Raw genomic sequence first — 13072 nt, 5'->3', positions numbered from 1 at the left:
AAATAAATCCTTAAATTTAAAAAATAATCAAATACATCCAAATAATTAATTAATTTTTTTTAATTTGATAAAATAATAAAAAATTAAAAAAAATTATTATTATTTTTAATTTTTTGTCGGAAATATTTTTAAAAAAAATTAAAAAAAAAATCAAAATTATTTTTTAAAAAAATTAAAAAAAATTATTACTATTTTTTAATTTTTTAAAAAAGATGGTATTTTTGTATTATTAATAATATTAATATCTAATTAGTATATAAGTTAAAAATAAAGGATTGTTTTAAACTTTTTTTCAAATGAAAAGAGCACAATTTAATGCTTTTGGGTAGAGATGAAATATAAAAACTCAAAATTGAGTACAAATTGTGTTTTTACAAGGTCAGAGTATAAACGAAAAAAAAAATGTAAGGTGGGGGTTTTTTAAGAAATTAAGCCACTAAACGCTGTCAAACATTTTATATTATAGAATAGAAAATAGAATAGACGTTACTTTTGAAAGCTTAAAACTTATGATGTGGTATGTTGATGCATTATTTTGTCTCTCCAATGTGACCCACTGCCGCTAGTGGCAGAGGCGATATAGTTGAACGTGGACACTCCAAAACATATATGGAGAGAATGATGAAGTTATCTTCTCTCTCTAAAAAAATAGCTCCCTCTTCTCTCTAAAAAACTTCATCATCTTCATACCTTGAAGGGTGGGAGAAGGTGATCTCCGATCCCAATCGGAAATCACCTCCTCTCCGCCCATGAATAGTAATACATATTTTAATTTGAATATCAATAAGACCTCTTCGATATGAAGACTATCACTCCGGTAAGGATTTTTATCTTTTTTGTAAGAATTTCTATATATTTTGTAGGATTTTGTGGCTTTTTTCTTAGATCGTTCAAGCTTTTTTAGCGATTGTTCGGGCTTCAAGGTAATCTCTTGTAGATCTAAGTTTTGAAGGGTTATCAATCTATCTTCTTGGAATTTCATTGACAAAGATGATCGAAAAAACCAACCTCCAAATGATCAAGCGGGTCGGGTGTGGCCGGTTTATCGGAGTAAAAGGTAGATCTAAGTCCCGCTCCAACGGAAGTTTAACTTTTCGTTCGGTAAACTTATGCGGAATCTATGGCTAGATTTGCCGCTTCTTCGATTTACTTAGCTTGTGTTATAAGTTTGTTAGTGTTTTCTAGATCTACAATTTGAAAGTTCATATTTTAACATTGTGATATGACTTTTCTTATGTAACAATCTTGATCAATGAATTTTATATGGGCTTAAATACCCTTTGAAAAAAAAAAAAGATATAGTTGAACGTGTCTGTTTATCTTTTTTCTTCTTCTTCTTCTAAGTTATTGATTTATGCCACTCATGTACTTCCAATTCTAAATACTTTTATGGTGATTAGATGAATTGTGGGAAGAGCCATGTTCTTTCATTTTCCATCACAAATTTAGGTTACTTCCCACATTATTAAAGCGGAAATATTGGCTGAAAATGTTATTTTTCCCGTATATGAATCTCAATTCATAATTACAGTATATGTAGACTGTGATTTTACAGCCCCAAACTACAATTTTGTTTAATAAATTTTTGCTAAGATTGGTTTATATGATTGTGACTGAACATTTTACCGATTGCGTGGAACCACAATATTTTCCCAAACAATAAAATTTCCCCCCTCCAAATCTCTTTTGCATAAAGAGAAAAATACATTCTTTATCGTTTTAGAGGAACATAATAGTTTCTATGTATAACACTATATAAGTAAGCATTCATGTTAGTACACTGCATAAGTCTATTTTCATGGAAATGTACATTTTTTAAAGAAAATTATCCAGTTGTCGTAAAATCATAATATAGGTACACTGTAAAAAACGGTATAGTGTAGTTAGAAACTGCAATTTGGGTATCACATTGAAAGAGGAGAAAATTATAGATACAGCGACTAAACAATTCTCAATTAAGACTATTATTGATGAATAATTTTAAATTTGAAAAAATTAAATTCTTTTATTTATATTAAAATATGGCAAAATTACTACTCCCTCAGCTCCCAATTGATAGGTCATTTTCTATATTTCATAAATAAATCAAAAATAAAAGTTATATTTATTCTAAATAAATATACATGGTTATCATCAAATGAATTAATATTCATATATTCAAAAACAAACTGCATTTATAAAAAAATTAAATAAGTATTTATATATCTAAAAAATTATAAAGGTATGCAATTAGAAAAATAAATAAAAATTAATTTTAACCAACTAATTATATTTTTTTTCAATTTTCATATTTATCTAAATGGCTAATCATTTTGGTACGAAAGAGATGTAAAATAAAATTATATTTCCTCCGTCCCGTTTTAAAATAGACATCTCATTTTTTCATATCCCATATAAGAAGTCCATATTATGATTTTTACGCAATTTTACATGAGAATCTCTTAATTTTTTTTTTTTTTTCTAAATTAATGAATATTGCTCTATATGTAAATTATACGACCACCATTAATAAAAATAAAATTAAAAAATATAATAATAATTATTATCTTTTTAATCTGTATGTAAAAAGTATTTATCTCTTCGTTAACGGATGGTGGGAGTATGAAGGAAAAAAAGAGTTTCGAGATCTGTTTAACCATAGTCAATTGCTAAAAAAATTGGTAAATAATGAATATTTGACATTTATATTCACGTGGTATGACGACATTTGGAGAATCAACAAACGACAACTCCACTGTTTATTTCCATTTTTTCGTATAGACACCTGAAAAGTCACTAGTACCCCTAATGGGACACAAAACACTCTTGTTTTCCATCGCTAACTTGCAGGGTTATTTCTGACCTCCTAGTTATCAAATAAAGCATTGTTCATGAATAAAGAAAAACGAGGTGAGAGATAGGGCATCATATTTCCAAATGACTTCAACTTTAAAAAAACAATATGAAAAGGATTTTAACTTCATGCCTAAAGTCCAAGCACAGCATTACCAACTCATTTTTAAGTCGATGTGTGTCCATCCACAACTTTATATTTTTCAAATCAATCCACACAAATAAGAAGCCATACCCTTCTCACGGTTGACCCGCTTAAAATAAGCTAAACAACCGGCCGTTCTCTGCTTTTTTCAGGTTCCATTTGCTGGGCTTCAGGTTAGTGGATCCTGTTCATTAATCTGTCCTAATTATAAATTTTGTGTTATCTTTTGGTTCTGTTGGTTTTTGATCGTTATGTATTATCTTTATCATGTCAGTAATGAATCACATTGGATTATATTACTAACAAAATTTGGCTGCTACCAACTGTCAATCTAGAATTATTGGTGGTTTAGATCAGAGATTACTGTTTTTGCTTTAGATGGCTTTTTATTGGTTCACCGTTGAAAATGATTCTGTTCAGTTTTTGTTAAAATATGAGAATGTTTGTGTTACTCTCAGTTATTACTTATCTAGTGTTAAAGTGAAAATGACCTGTGTGTATGAGAGACGGTAGTGATTATAGATTGTTGCTTTAGACAAACATTGAACACTTATACTGTAAGTGTAAAATTGTTAATCAATATATGAATTTCAAGTTGAACCGAAGCGGGTCCTAATTGATAGATTTTGCAATAATTCCATGCAATTTCGAGTATGGGATTCGAAATGAATTCTTTCCTCAGTTTTTAAATTATTGATTATGGGAAGTTTGAAAAAAAGAGGAAATTCTTGCAAATCAAAGCCATAAATCTTATCAGCCTTAGTTCTAAATAGGATGGATATGTTTTCCAACAACAATAAGTATACGACTTAGGTTTAGCTTTTCCTGAATAGGAAATGGGTGTGTCAATATGTACTTAACGTCATGCCGAGTGTGGAAATAACTATGAGTTGTTTGGTGCACATTGCTTGTATTTGAATAGAACTCTCTCACTCAAGTTGTGTGCCGAAATAAGTAAAAAACTTAATTGCGGTAATTTACCAAGCTTTTGCTCATAACCTTCAAGAGATTACTAGGATATTAAGATATGAATTCCTGTATGTTAATTAAGGTATTGATTACCTTACAACTGCAATGAATTTAACTTTATTTAGCTCATTTACATGGCTCAATTCTTTTGTTAAGTTGACTTGGTTTTACTGATTTTGTATTGCTCTAGATCACAAAAGATATCTTCATGTCTTGATTTCTCTCGTTAACATGTAATCCAGCGAATCACTTTGTGAAAAGGGACTAATAATAGGTGTGTTATTAATTTTAACTTGACTCTTTGTTTGCTCAGTATAGTAAATTCTCCGTCTCTAATTTTTAATGAAAGGATTTTATCTGTGTTCCTATTATAATCATCTTAATTTTTAGTGGATCCTACATTTCTTCAAATGAAAAAAAGAGGCTGATTGCCAAAATTTCCTACTTCCAGTCTTCTTACACTACTCATAAAAAAAAATAGGTTTAAGTAAATTATTATCCTATGGTTCACTTGATGTTATATTTGGTCAACAGATGCAGATAAATGTTATTTTGTTTAGCCCATCAGTTGATTTTTTTCCTTAAGCTGGAATGAGAAAAAAAAAATCTCCATGCCTATATAATCATGGTCTAAATGGTATGTCCTTTTCTTTGGCGGCTCTTTAGTTTTTGTTACAAATGTGTGTGTTTTAATAGTTTCTGAGGACAGGTAAATGCGTATATATGAAAGGATGTTCAGATACATGTATTGATGAGACCAAATTTCTGATGTTTTCATCAGTTGGCTTTTAGGAAAGTGACAATGAGTGAGGCTTTAAAGAAATCTTCTTCAAATGGTTTTGAGAAGTCTTTAACAACTGAAGAGCAGCAGGCGAAGGTATATCTAACTGATATGCTTTTTGCCTGTCATAATTACTCATTGTGATTTTCGTCTATGAACAAACAATGCTATGCACATGGCACTGTTGTAAGGATACTAGGGAGAGAGAAGCTTTTAAGCTTGTGAAAATTTAATCTGTGGCTGTATGCAGATTAATGAGGTGAGGAAGTTGGTGGGGTCGCTTCCTGAGAAATTGTCCATTTATTGCTCTGATGCATCGATTACGAGATATTTGAAGGCGCGAAACTGGAATGTGAAGAAGGCGATAAAAATGCTGAAAGAAACCTTGAAATGGAGAGCAGAATACAAACCTGAAGAGATTCGTTGGGTATGCCACCTTGTTTCTGCAGTCTGGATATCTCTAGTCTTTGAAAATGAACTGTTGTGTGGAATGAAAAGCTGTTTAATCTTCAACTGCCCACTTAGAACAGTTCACTGTGACAAGAAGCCAACGCTTCACAATTTTCTTTATGTCTTTTCCTTTTATTCATTTTGTGATGCACTTAGATATTGTCTTTCGCAAGAATTTAAAAAAAAAATTGGATGTTAAACCATAAATGTAAGTGCCATCATAGTTCTACTTTGGAAGAGGGTGGAAATGGCTACAGGCTTGGGAACCCATTGATTTCCTTAATATGATATCTTTATTTTTATGTTTCTGGTGTAGGAAGAAGTTTCTTCCGAAGCACAGACAGGGAAGATCTACAGGACAAGTTATATTGACAAGCAGGGGAGAACAGTTCTTGTCATGAGACCCAGTTGCCAGGTTTCATACGACAGTTTCTACTAACCTTTTCTGCCTGTCCTTTAATGTTTTAGGTTTCAACTTGAAGAAGTTTGGTCTATGTCGCCCCATTTGTGAGGAATTTATTTTTTTGTCATTTTAAAAAAGAGATTTTAAACGGTTAATGGATTATTATTTATTCCATAATAGAGCAAACATAAATGTTTTAGTTAGTGTATAGTTTTAAATTTATTCTTTTGGTGCTGTTGAGCCACATGATTGTTCTTTCAGAAAGCATGTTTGGCTTTTTGTGAACGAATTTCATCAAGTATTTGCTGATTGTAACTTGCTGATTTATGAGTTACAAAACCCTTTTTAAGAGCCATCATCAGTGAGAATAGTTGCATGTGCTAAACTAATGTGTTTTTGTAGGTTGAGATATTATGCAAGACTGGCTTAGTTTTACTTCGCTTAGTGTTCATAATACAGAAATTTATTTTGATTGCAGAATACGAAGTCCACAAAAGGACAAATTAGGTACTTGGTCTATTGCATGGAGAATGCCATCCTAAATTTACCACCAGATCAGGAGCAGATGGTGTGGCTTATAGATTTCCATGGTTTTAATCTCTCACATATTTCACTTAAGGTGACAAAGGAAACAGCCCATGTTTTGCAAGACCATTATCCAGAAAGACTGGGTCTCGCAATACTTTACAACCCGCCCAAGTTCTTTGAACCATTTTATACGGTAACGGAACACAACCTTGTTTTATTGTTCTTTCCATTATGTTATTTCTTTTTTTATCATTTAATCAGAAAAAATGGCAGTGCACCTTTTGCAATTAATATAGAAGGCATTATTTATATTTTGTTCTACGTAATATATGCCTGTTGCGGTGTATAGTGGATCCGATAACTTCAGTTTAATTCTCTCTTAGTTTATGACTTTGCTGGTCTTTTTCTAAGCATTTTTTAAGCGATGTGATTTCCTGTTTGCTGAAAGTTCGAACAGGCGTCTGGTCTGTGTTCATTTCTGGGCTACTTCCCGAGCCAAGTAGCACGGACATTTTATCCAGTCCACGTTTCCCGTTCTGGAAATGTGCCGGAAACTTAGTGTTTTGGACATTAAACTTCATTTTAAACATAGGAAATCTTAGAAAAACACTGTTACATGTCCATGTCCATGTCCAAGTGTTCTCATTTTCGTGTATCCGTGTCTGTGCTACATAGTTCCCGAGTCATAGCGTCTATGCTAGTTTATTTGCTTCTGATGTTGGGACATATCGTTTAATGCAGGTGGCGAAAGCTTTTCTAGAGCCCAAGACTTACAATAAAGTCAAGTTTGTTTACTCCGGCGAGCCAAACACCATGAAAATAATGGAAGACGTATTTGACATGGACCATCTTGAGTCTGCCTTTGGTGGCAAAGACAGTTCAGGTTTCGACATCAATAAATATGGGGAAAGAATGCGAGAGGATGACAAAAGGATGCCTTCATTTTGGACAAAAGGAACTCCGGCTTCAGTAATACCGGAATCAGCCCTAACTTCTGTTGCTTCCTTGGATCTCAACATCGACTTGCAATCTGACACGTCGGAAAATGATGACACAGACAATTCTCCACTTAAGAGGTCAGATTCTGAAATTGTGCCCCTAGAGGAAAATGTGGCAGCAACTAATAGTAGCACAGAAATATTGGAAAAAAAGCATCCGCAGGAAATCATATCCCATGATTTCAAAGCAGATGCCTGACTCTAATTCAAGTTATGATAACCCAATAACAACTATGTTAGCCCAGCTGACCTGTAATTCTAGTGAGAGAGACTTTAATCTCAAGAGGGTCTGTCCAGTTTTATTGATATCATAACAGTATGGAAACTCAACAAATTATTTTTCTTAGTTGAGTTCATGAAATGGCGTTGAGATCAGACATTAAATGCTACTACTATATTCAGTATGTGAATTTGCGCTGTTGTTAAAATTCAATTTCATTAAATTGGTTTGGCTTGGTTGGTTATTCTTCTTATTTTGGCTGCCCAAGTACCAAATTAGATGAAAAATATGTTATTTTATTATTTAAAATTGTATTTCTTTTAGATTAGTTTTTCAATTTTTTTTAAACTGCATTAAATAAGTATTTTAGTTATTTTAAGGTCAAAATAAATTTCAATACGTCAATTATTAAAAAAGAACAGCTAAACAGAATTGTTTGATATTATTAAAAAGTTGAAATGTTAATTTAAAAAAGTAAAATTTCAAACATTAAATATAGTAAAATCAGAAGTTCAAATATACTCATTTAATTTTTCCTTTATAATAAGTTGGAAGTACAGACAATACATTTTCAGTCTCCTTGCATACATAACTTTCTTTTGTTGGATTTCGCCCATTTTCTGGTTCATCATAATGGCACCAAGCGAAAAACAAGTAATCTTGACATCAAATTATGATGGAAATTATATACTCGTCATCTCCTACGATCAAGAAATGCGCACCTTCTTCCATCACCATCAAACCATCTTCATTAGCTCTGCTAAAATGCTCACAAGGGCTTAGCTTGAATTCAATTTCAGCTTTTTCACCACCACGTAATATCACACTTTGGAACCCTATCAACTGTTTCCTTGGTCTCCCATTTCCATGCCTTGCCTGCTGTCTCGTATACACCAATATCGGATGCTTACCTGCCATTTCCCCTTGGTTCTCTACTCCAACTCGAATTGATAATTTACTTTCCTCGCAGAATTCCGTGCCCAACTCAGCGACCAATGCAGCACGAACTGGATCTGAGCTGTCAAGTATACGCATTGTTGAAGATTGATTCAAGTAAAGTTTGTTTTTAGGTACGTGCTTAAGCTCATAGGAGTAGTTTGAATAGCTAAGACCATAGCCAAACTCGAATACATTCCGGCCTTTGTAGAATCTATATGTTCGGCCAGGATAACCTGACGAAGAATCGGGTCGCATCCTCATATCTGTCATGGGTACTTTGACAAATTCTTGGGGATACCATGTCATTGGTAATCGACCACCTGAGTACCACCATGAGATTAACTGTTAGAACCATAAATACGCTACAAAGGACTTACTGCTTGCAAACAAATAATATAGAAACACATCTCCCTATTTTATTAATGATGAAAGAACTGCCGATAAATTTACCTGGATTGTGTTCGCCGAAGATGATTTCAGCAAGTGCACGGCCACCAATTTCACCGGGATAACCAGCCCATAAAATGCTTCCAATGTTCTTATCGTACTTGGCGAAGGATATATCAACTGGACCTCCACTAAGAACCACTAGAACAACTGGATTCTTTGCAGATTTTGCAACATCGGTTATAAGTTGTTGTTGCTTCCCCGGAAGCACTAAATCTACGCGATCAAGCTCCTCCCTCTCCTGCGTTTGATCCAAACCCATTATCAGTACCACATGATCCACCCTCGTTGCTATGCTAACTGCCTTGTCTATGGAAGCTGAAGAACATTTGACTGCATCGCAACCTGAGAGATAGAAAGTGTTTTTAATGTAGTCTTGCAATCCCTGCAATGGAGTAACAGATTTGCATGGAGGGCCCGCATAGTTTCCGAGAAGTGTCTGCACCGAATTAGCATTTGGGCCAATTACAGCAAGAGACGTAGTCTTGGATTTTTGAAGTGGAAGGAGTCTGGCAGAGTTCTTTAAGAGAACAATGCCATTACGGGCAGCTTCCAGAGCTAGCATCTGATGCTCCTGGGAGCAAACTTGTTCAGGACCAATGTTGCTGAAAGGCTGTGATTTTGGATTTCCATTGAGAAGTCCTAACCTCATTCTTACGGAGAAAAGGTTGTGAAGGGCTCTATCCACGGAAGATTCAGAGAGTTTTTTCTGCTCCAGAGCAGCTTTGGTGTGTTTTTGCAAGTATGAGCCACAGTTAACATCCATGCCTGCAGTTATTTGCTCAGGTAAGTTCACCATACTGCTTATTGTGAAGATTTTCTTAAATTAAAAGTCTGATGAACTGTGCAGACATCTTATGACCTAATTCAAAATGCAAGCTTAATTCTTTTATGTACCAAAAAAGTTAATGACCGGCAACGGAATCTCACTGAGTAATATTTTTTAGTTCACTAAGAGTACTATGCTCCGTATTCATGTCTATATAAAATTAGCTCACTTTAGCTCTTACGGCCTCTAGCATATTTGTAAATGGGAACTTTAAAGATGTAAATAATGATGTTCCATCACATTGCTGACCCATACATAGAACAGTTTCTCTATATTATTAAGGCGGAAAACATGAGGATACAGAACATGTAATCAATTCAGCTTTTGATATAGTTACAAGTGTTCATTTATAAAAACAGCATCAGAAAAACATAACAAAGAAGTAAAATCAGTCCACTCGGACACTGCCATTGAACTTTTGGATAATAGGATAGAGTGTAAACCAATTGCATGTCTTATGGCGAAAAAACATGGGCATTGAATGATGAAAAGATGGTGGACCATAGGATCACGATGGTCCGAAGTCGAGATTCATGATAAAGAATTAATGCTGACAGCCAGAAGAGAAATAAGGCAATATCTACCAGTCTACGGTAAAAACACAAGCACATGTTCCCTTTATTAAAATAGGCATAAAAGATCAAGAGGTAGGTCCCGTACCAGCTTTAAGAACATCAACCACAGCATCTTCTGGGGACTTGGCATATCCTTGATTATCATAGATGATGGAGACCGCATCGCAATCTGAGGTGATGTACCTGATTATCATTGTAATATAAGTATAATTTATAGCACTCTACTTCACATTGCATATTGACTAAATTATCCACACATAAGAATATAAATTGCAGTATAAATGAGCAACTTTTAATACCCATGGAAATCCCACAGCCCTCGAGCAGTTCTAGAAAGAAGATTGAAATCTGCACAGCTAGGGATTCCATTAACTCTGTTGTAAGCACACATGATCCCACTGGCTCTCCCTTGTTGAACACAACTCTGGAATGGTGGTTGATATGTGTCTGCTAAATCTTGCATAGTCACCTGATAAAAAATACGATAAGTAAACACATCATTGTTAGTATCCCTTCTGTTTTAACAAAGTAGATTTACTTCATTTTATAGTTGAGAGGTTAAAACTAATTGTTTGCATATGTAAGCCCAATGCGCAAATCTGCTACTACATAACTCTACCAGTAATATGCAAGGATGATAGAACAATGGACATTATTCACGCCCAGGTGAATAATAAGGCAAGAAAAGTGTGTGAACTAGAAATCTTCGAAGTGACTTGACAAAACAAACGAAAGAAAACCCCATTTCTATTTCAAAGTCATGTTCAGCCAAAACTGATGCAAGTATTAAATCTAGGAAACTAACCTTCTATTTTTTTTCCAAGTTCTTTGTTTTCTTAATTCCGCTTCATTAGCTTAAGCAATTTCCAAAAACATATATGAGCATGAAACTGAAGTGACATTCACTCAACCGATTTCCAAGTTAAAAAAAAAAAAAGAAACATAACACTTGATAAAGCACATAAAAGAGTAAACAGCTAACATATATGAAATCCATCACTAACAGATTATATTAAACTTACACGAGCATCGAACGCATAGCGGTTCACACCCTTCCAATTGTCCAGATCATAAGCAGTGAAGTGTTTACAGCAAGCTGAAGCTTGAAGATGCCCTTTAAGCTTCCCACCTTGAAAAGAATCACCTTGAACTCCTCTCACATACGAAACTGCATATTTTCCCGTCACCAACGGATCCTCTCCAGGAGTCTCTTGTCCTCTCCCCCATCTCGGGTCCCTAAATATATTAATATTTGGTGCCCAAAATGTCATCCCTGTAGCTTGCCCTGCATTGTATAGTGCTCTGGCCTCCCTTCCAATCACCTTAACAAATCAAAAGATAACAATGAACCAGAGTAAAGTTTGAGACTTTGTGTTAGAAGTAAGTAAAGGGCATTGTTTTAACTGATTACCTGACCATATTATGTGGTTCAATTTTATTCAAAAATTCATCTCATTTGCAAATAAATTCCTAAATAAATTCATTTAACACGAATATAACCAATTCATTTAATTACTTAGCTGACCAGATTTGATATCTAAACAGTACAATTGTGAAATACAATAATCATATGCTACATTATCACTTTTGAAGTTTGGAACTTTGACCTTTGAGTAAAGGAAAATGTACAAACTGCTTACCTGACCAATCCTATACCATTGATAAGCATCAAAAGAAGCAGCAGTGAGAATGACTTGAGGGAAGCTAGTGGCGGCTTTGATAGTTCCTTCAAAATGAATGCCACGCCCCACATCGGCAACTCCATGCAATGCCTCGGACCACCACTCATAAGCAGGGATACCGAGTCGTGGAATGGCTGGAGCTGAGCTAACGAGTTGAGAGATTTTCTCATCTAAAGTGAGTTTAGAAACAAGGTCCCTCACTCTTTGAGAAATGGGCAGTGAGGTTTTGCAGAAAAGGTGAGAGCTTGTTGACGGGTCTGATGGATCGCATGAGAATGGTGGCTGAGTTGAGCTAATAGTGAGGATTAGTAGAGTGAAGATAGTAAGAAAAGTGAGGCTTTTGGGTCTCATCAATGTCATCGTTTTCTTTGTGAAGTAGATAAGTGGAATGAATAATGAGTTGAAGACTGATGAGTAACGTTGATGACTTGCTGAAGTGAATAAAACGAACATCAACTCCATTGGCCACATTATGTTGTAATTAGAAAAAAACTTATTTAGAATTAGTGATAGAATTTGTGATCAGAAAAAATTTACTCCCTCCGTCCCAATAAAATTGTCCACTTTGAGAAAAAAAATTTGTTCCAAAATGCTTATCCACTTTTAAAAAATAACTAATTTTTACATTCAATTTTTCTATATTACCCCTATTTAAAATCCACTAAAATCAGTCCTGGAAGAGGATTGAGGCAGGGAGACCCCCTATCTCCTTACCTTTTTCTGATATGTGCACAGGGCCTCTCTTGCCTCCTTAACATGGCTGTGGAAAGGAAAATGTTGCAGGGAGTGGATTTTGGTGGGCAATGTCAGGTCTCTCACCTCCTATTCGCAGATGACAGCTTGGTCTTTGCAAGAGTTAATGTGGAGGAAGCCAGAACAATTATGGAGATTCTGAGGTGCTATGAGAAGGCCTCTGGCCAGAAGATTAATCTTCAAAAATCTGGCCTGTCGTTTGGGAAAGGAGTAAGTCAGCCTCTGAGAGACCAGATAGAACGGATAATGGGGATCCCAGTAGTCCACTGCCATGAAAAGTACTTGGGGTTGCCGTCAATGGTAGGAAGAAAGAAAGGAGAGAGCCTAAGGGCCATTAAAGATAAAATCTGGCAGAAGCTGAAAAGCTGGAAAGCAAACCTCTTCTCCAGTGGTGGCAAGGAGATCATGTTGAAAGCGGTTATCCAGGCTATTCCCACTTACTTCATGAACTGCTTCAGGATCCCAAAAAGCCTGATAGCAGCAATTGAAGGTTTGTGCAATAAGTTTTGGTGGGGAAGTGA

At 34.8% G+C, this 13072-nt stretch overlaps 2 protein-coding genes across 6 annotated transcripts; one reads left to right on the top strand and one right to left on the bottom strand.

Annotated features, from left to right (window-relative positions):
- The first annotated feature begins 2939 nt into the window (after window positions 1-2939).
- Window positions 2940-7579, top strand: LOC126662128 (uncharacterized). Of its 5 annotated transcripts, none has more exons than XM_050356016.2 (7): window positions 2940-3150; window positions 4481-4583; window positions 4728-4823; window positions 4978-5154; window positions 5494-5592; window positions 6059-6301; window positions 6850-7579. In XM_050356016.2, exons 2-7 carry the CDS (start codon window positions 4581-4583, stop codon window positions 7303-7305), a joined length of 1074 nt encoding a protein of 357 aa, XP_050211973.1. In that variant the 5' UTR covers window positions 2940-3150; window positions 4481-4580; the 3' UTR covers window positions 7306-7579. The 5 variants fall into 5 exon arrangements, with proteins under 5 accessions (XP_050211973.1, XP_050211990.1, XP_050211978.1 ...); XM_056103937.1 differs by lacking the exon at window positions 2940-3150 and adding an exon at window positions 3173-4220; XM_050356033.2 differs by lacking the exon at window positions 4481-4583 and having other exon boundaries at window positions 4739-4823.
- A 243-nt stretch (window positions 7580-7822) lies between these two features.
- Window positions 7823-12250, bottom strand: LOC126664789 (probable beta-D-xylosidase 7). The gene is made up of 6 exons (XM_050357340.2): window positions 11757-12250; window positions 11139-11438; window positions 10416-10585; window positions 10202-10299; window positions 8716-9480; window positions 7823-8585 (listed from the first exon to the last, which is right to left on the bottom strand). The coding sequence occupies exons 1-6, from the start codon at window positions 12156-12158 to the stop codon at window positions 7993-7995; spliced, it is 2328 nt and encodes a 775-aa protein (XP_050213297.1). The 5' UTR covers window positions 12159-12250; the 3' UTR covers window positions 7823-7992.
- Window positions 12251-13072: the final 822 nt, after the last annotated feature.

Source organism: Mercurialis annua, linkage group LG1-X, assembly GCF_937616625.2.
Source record: "Mercurialis annua linkage group LG1-X, ddMerAnnu1.2, whole genome shotgun sequence".
Classification (NCBI taxonomy): Eukaryota; Viridiplantae; Streptophyta; class Magnoliopsida; order Malpighiales; family Euphorbiaceae; genus Mercurialis; species Mercurialis annua.
Note: the sequence above shows the minus strand (reverse complement) of the source record. Positions and strands in the feature narration are given on the sequence as shown.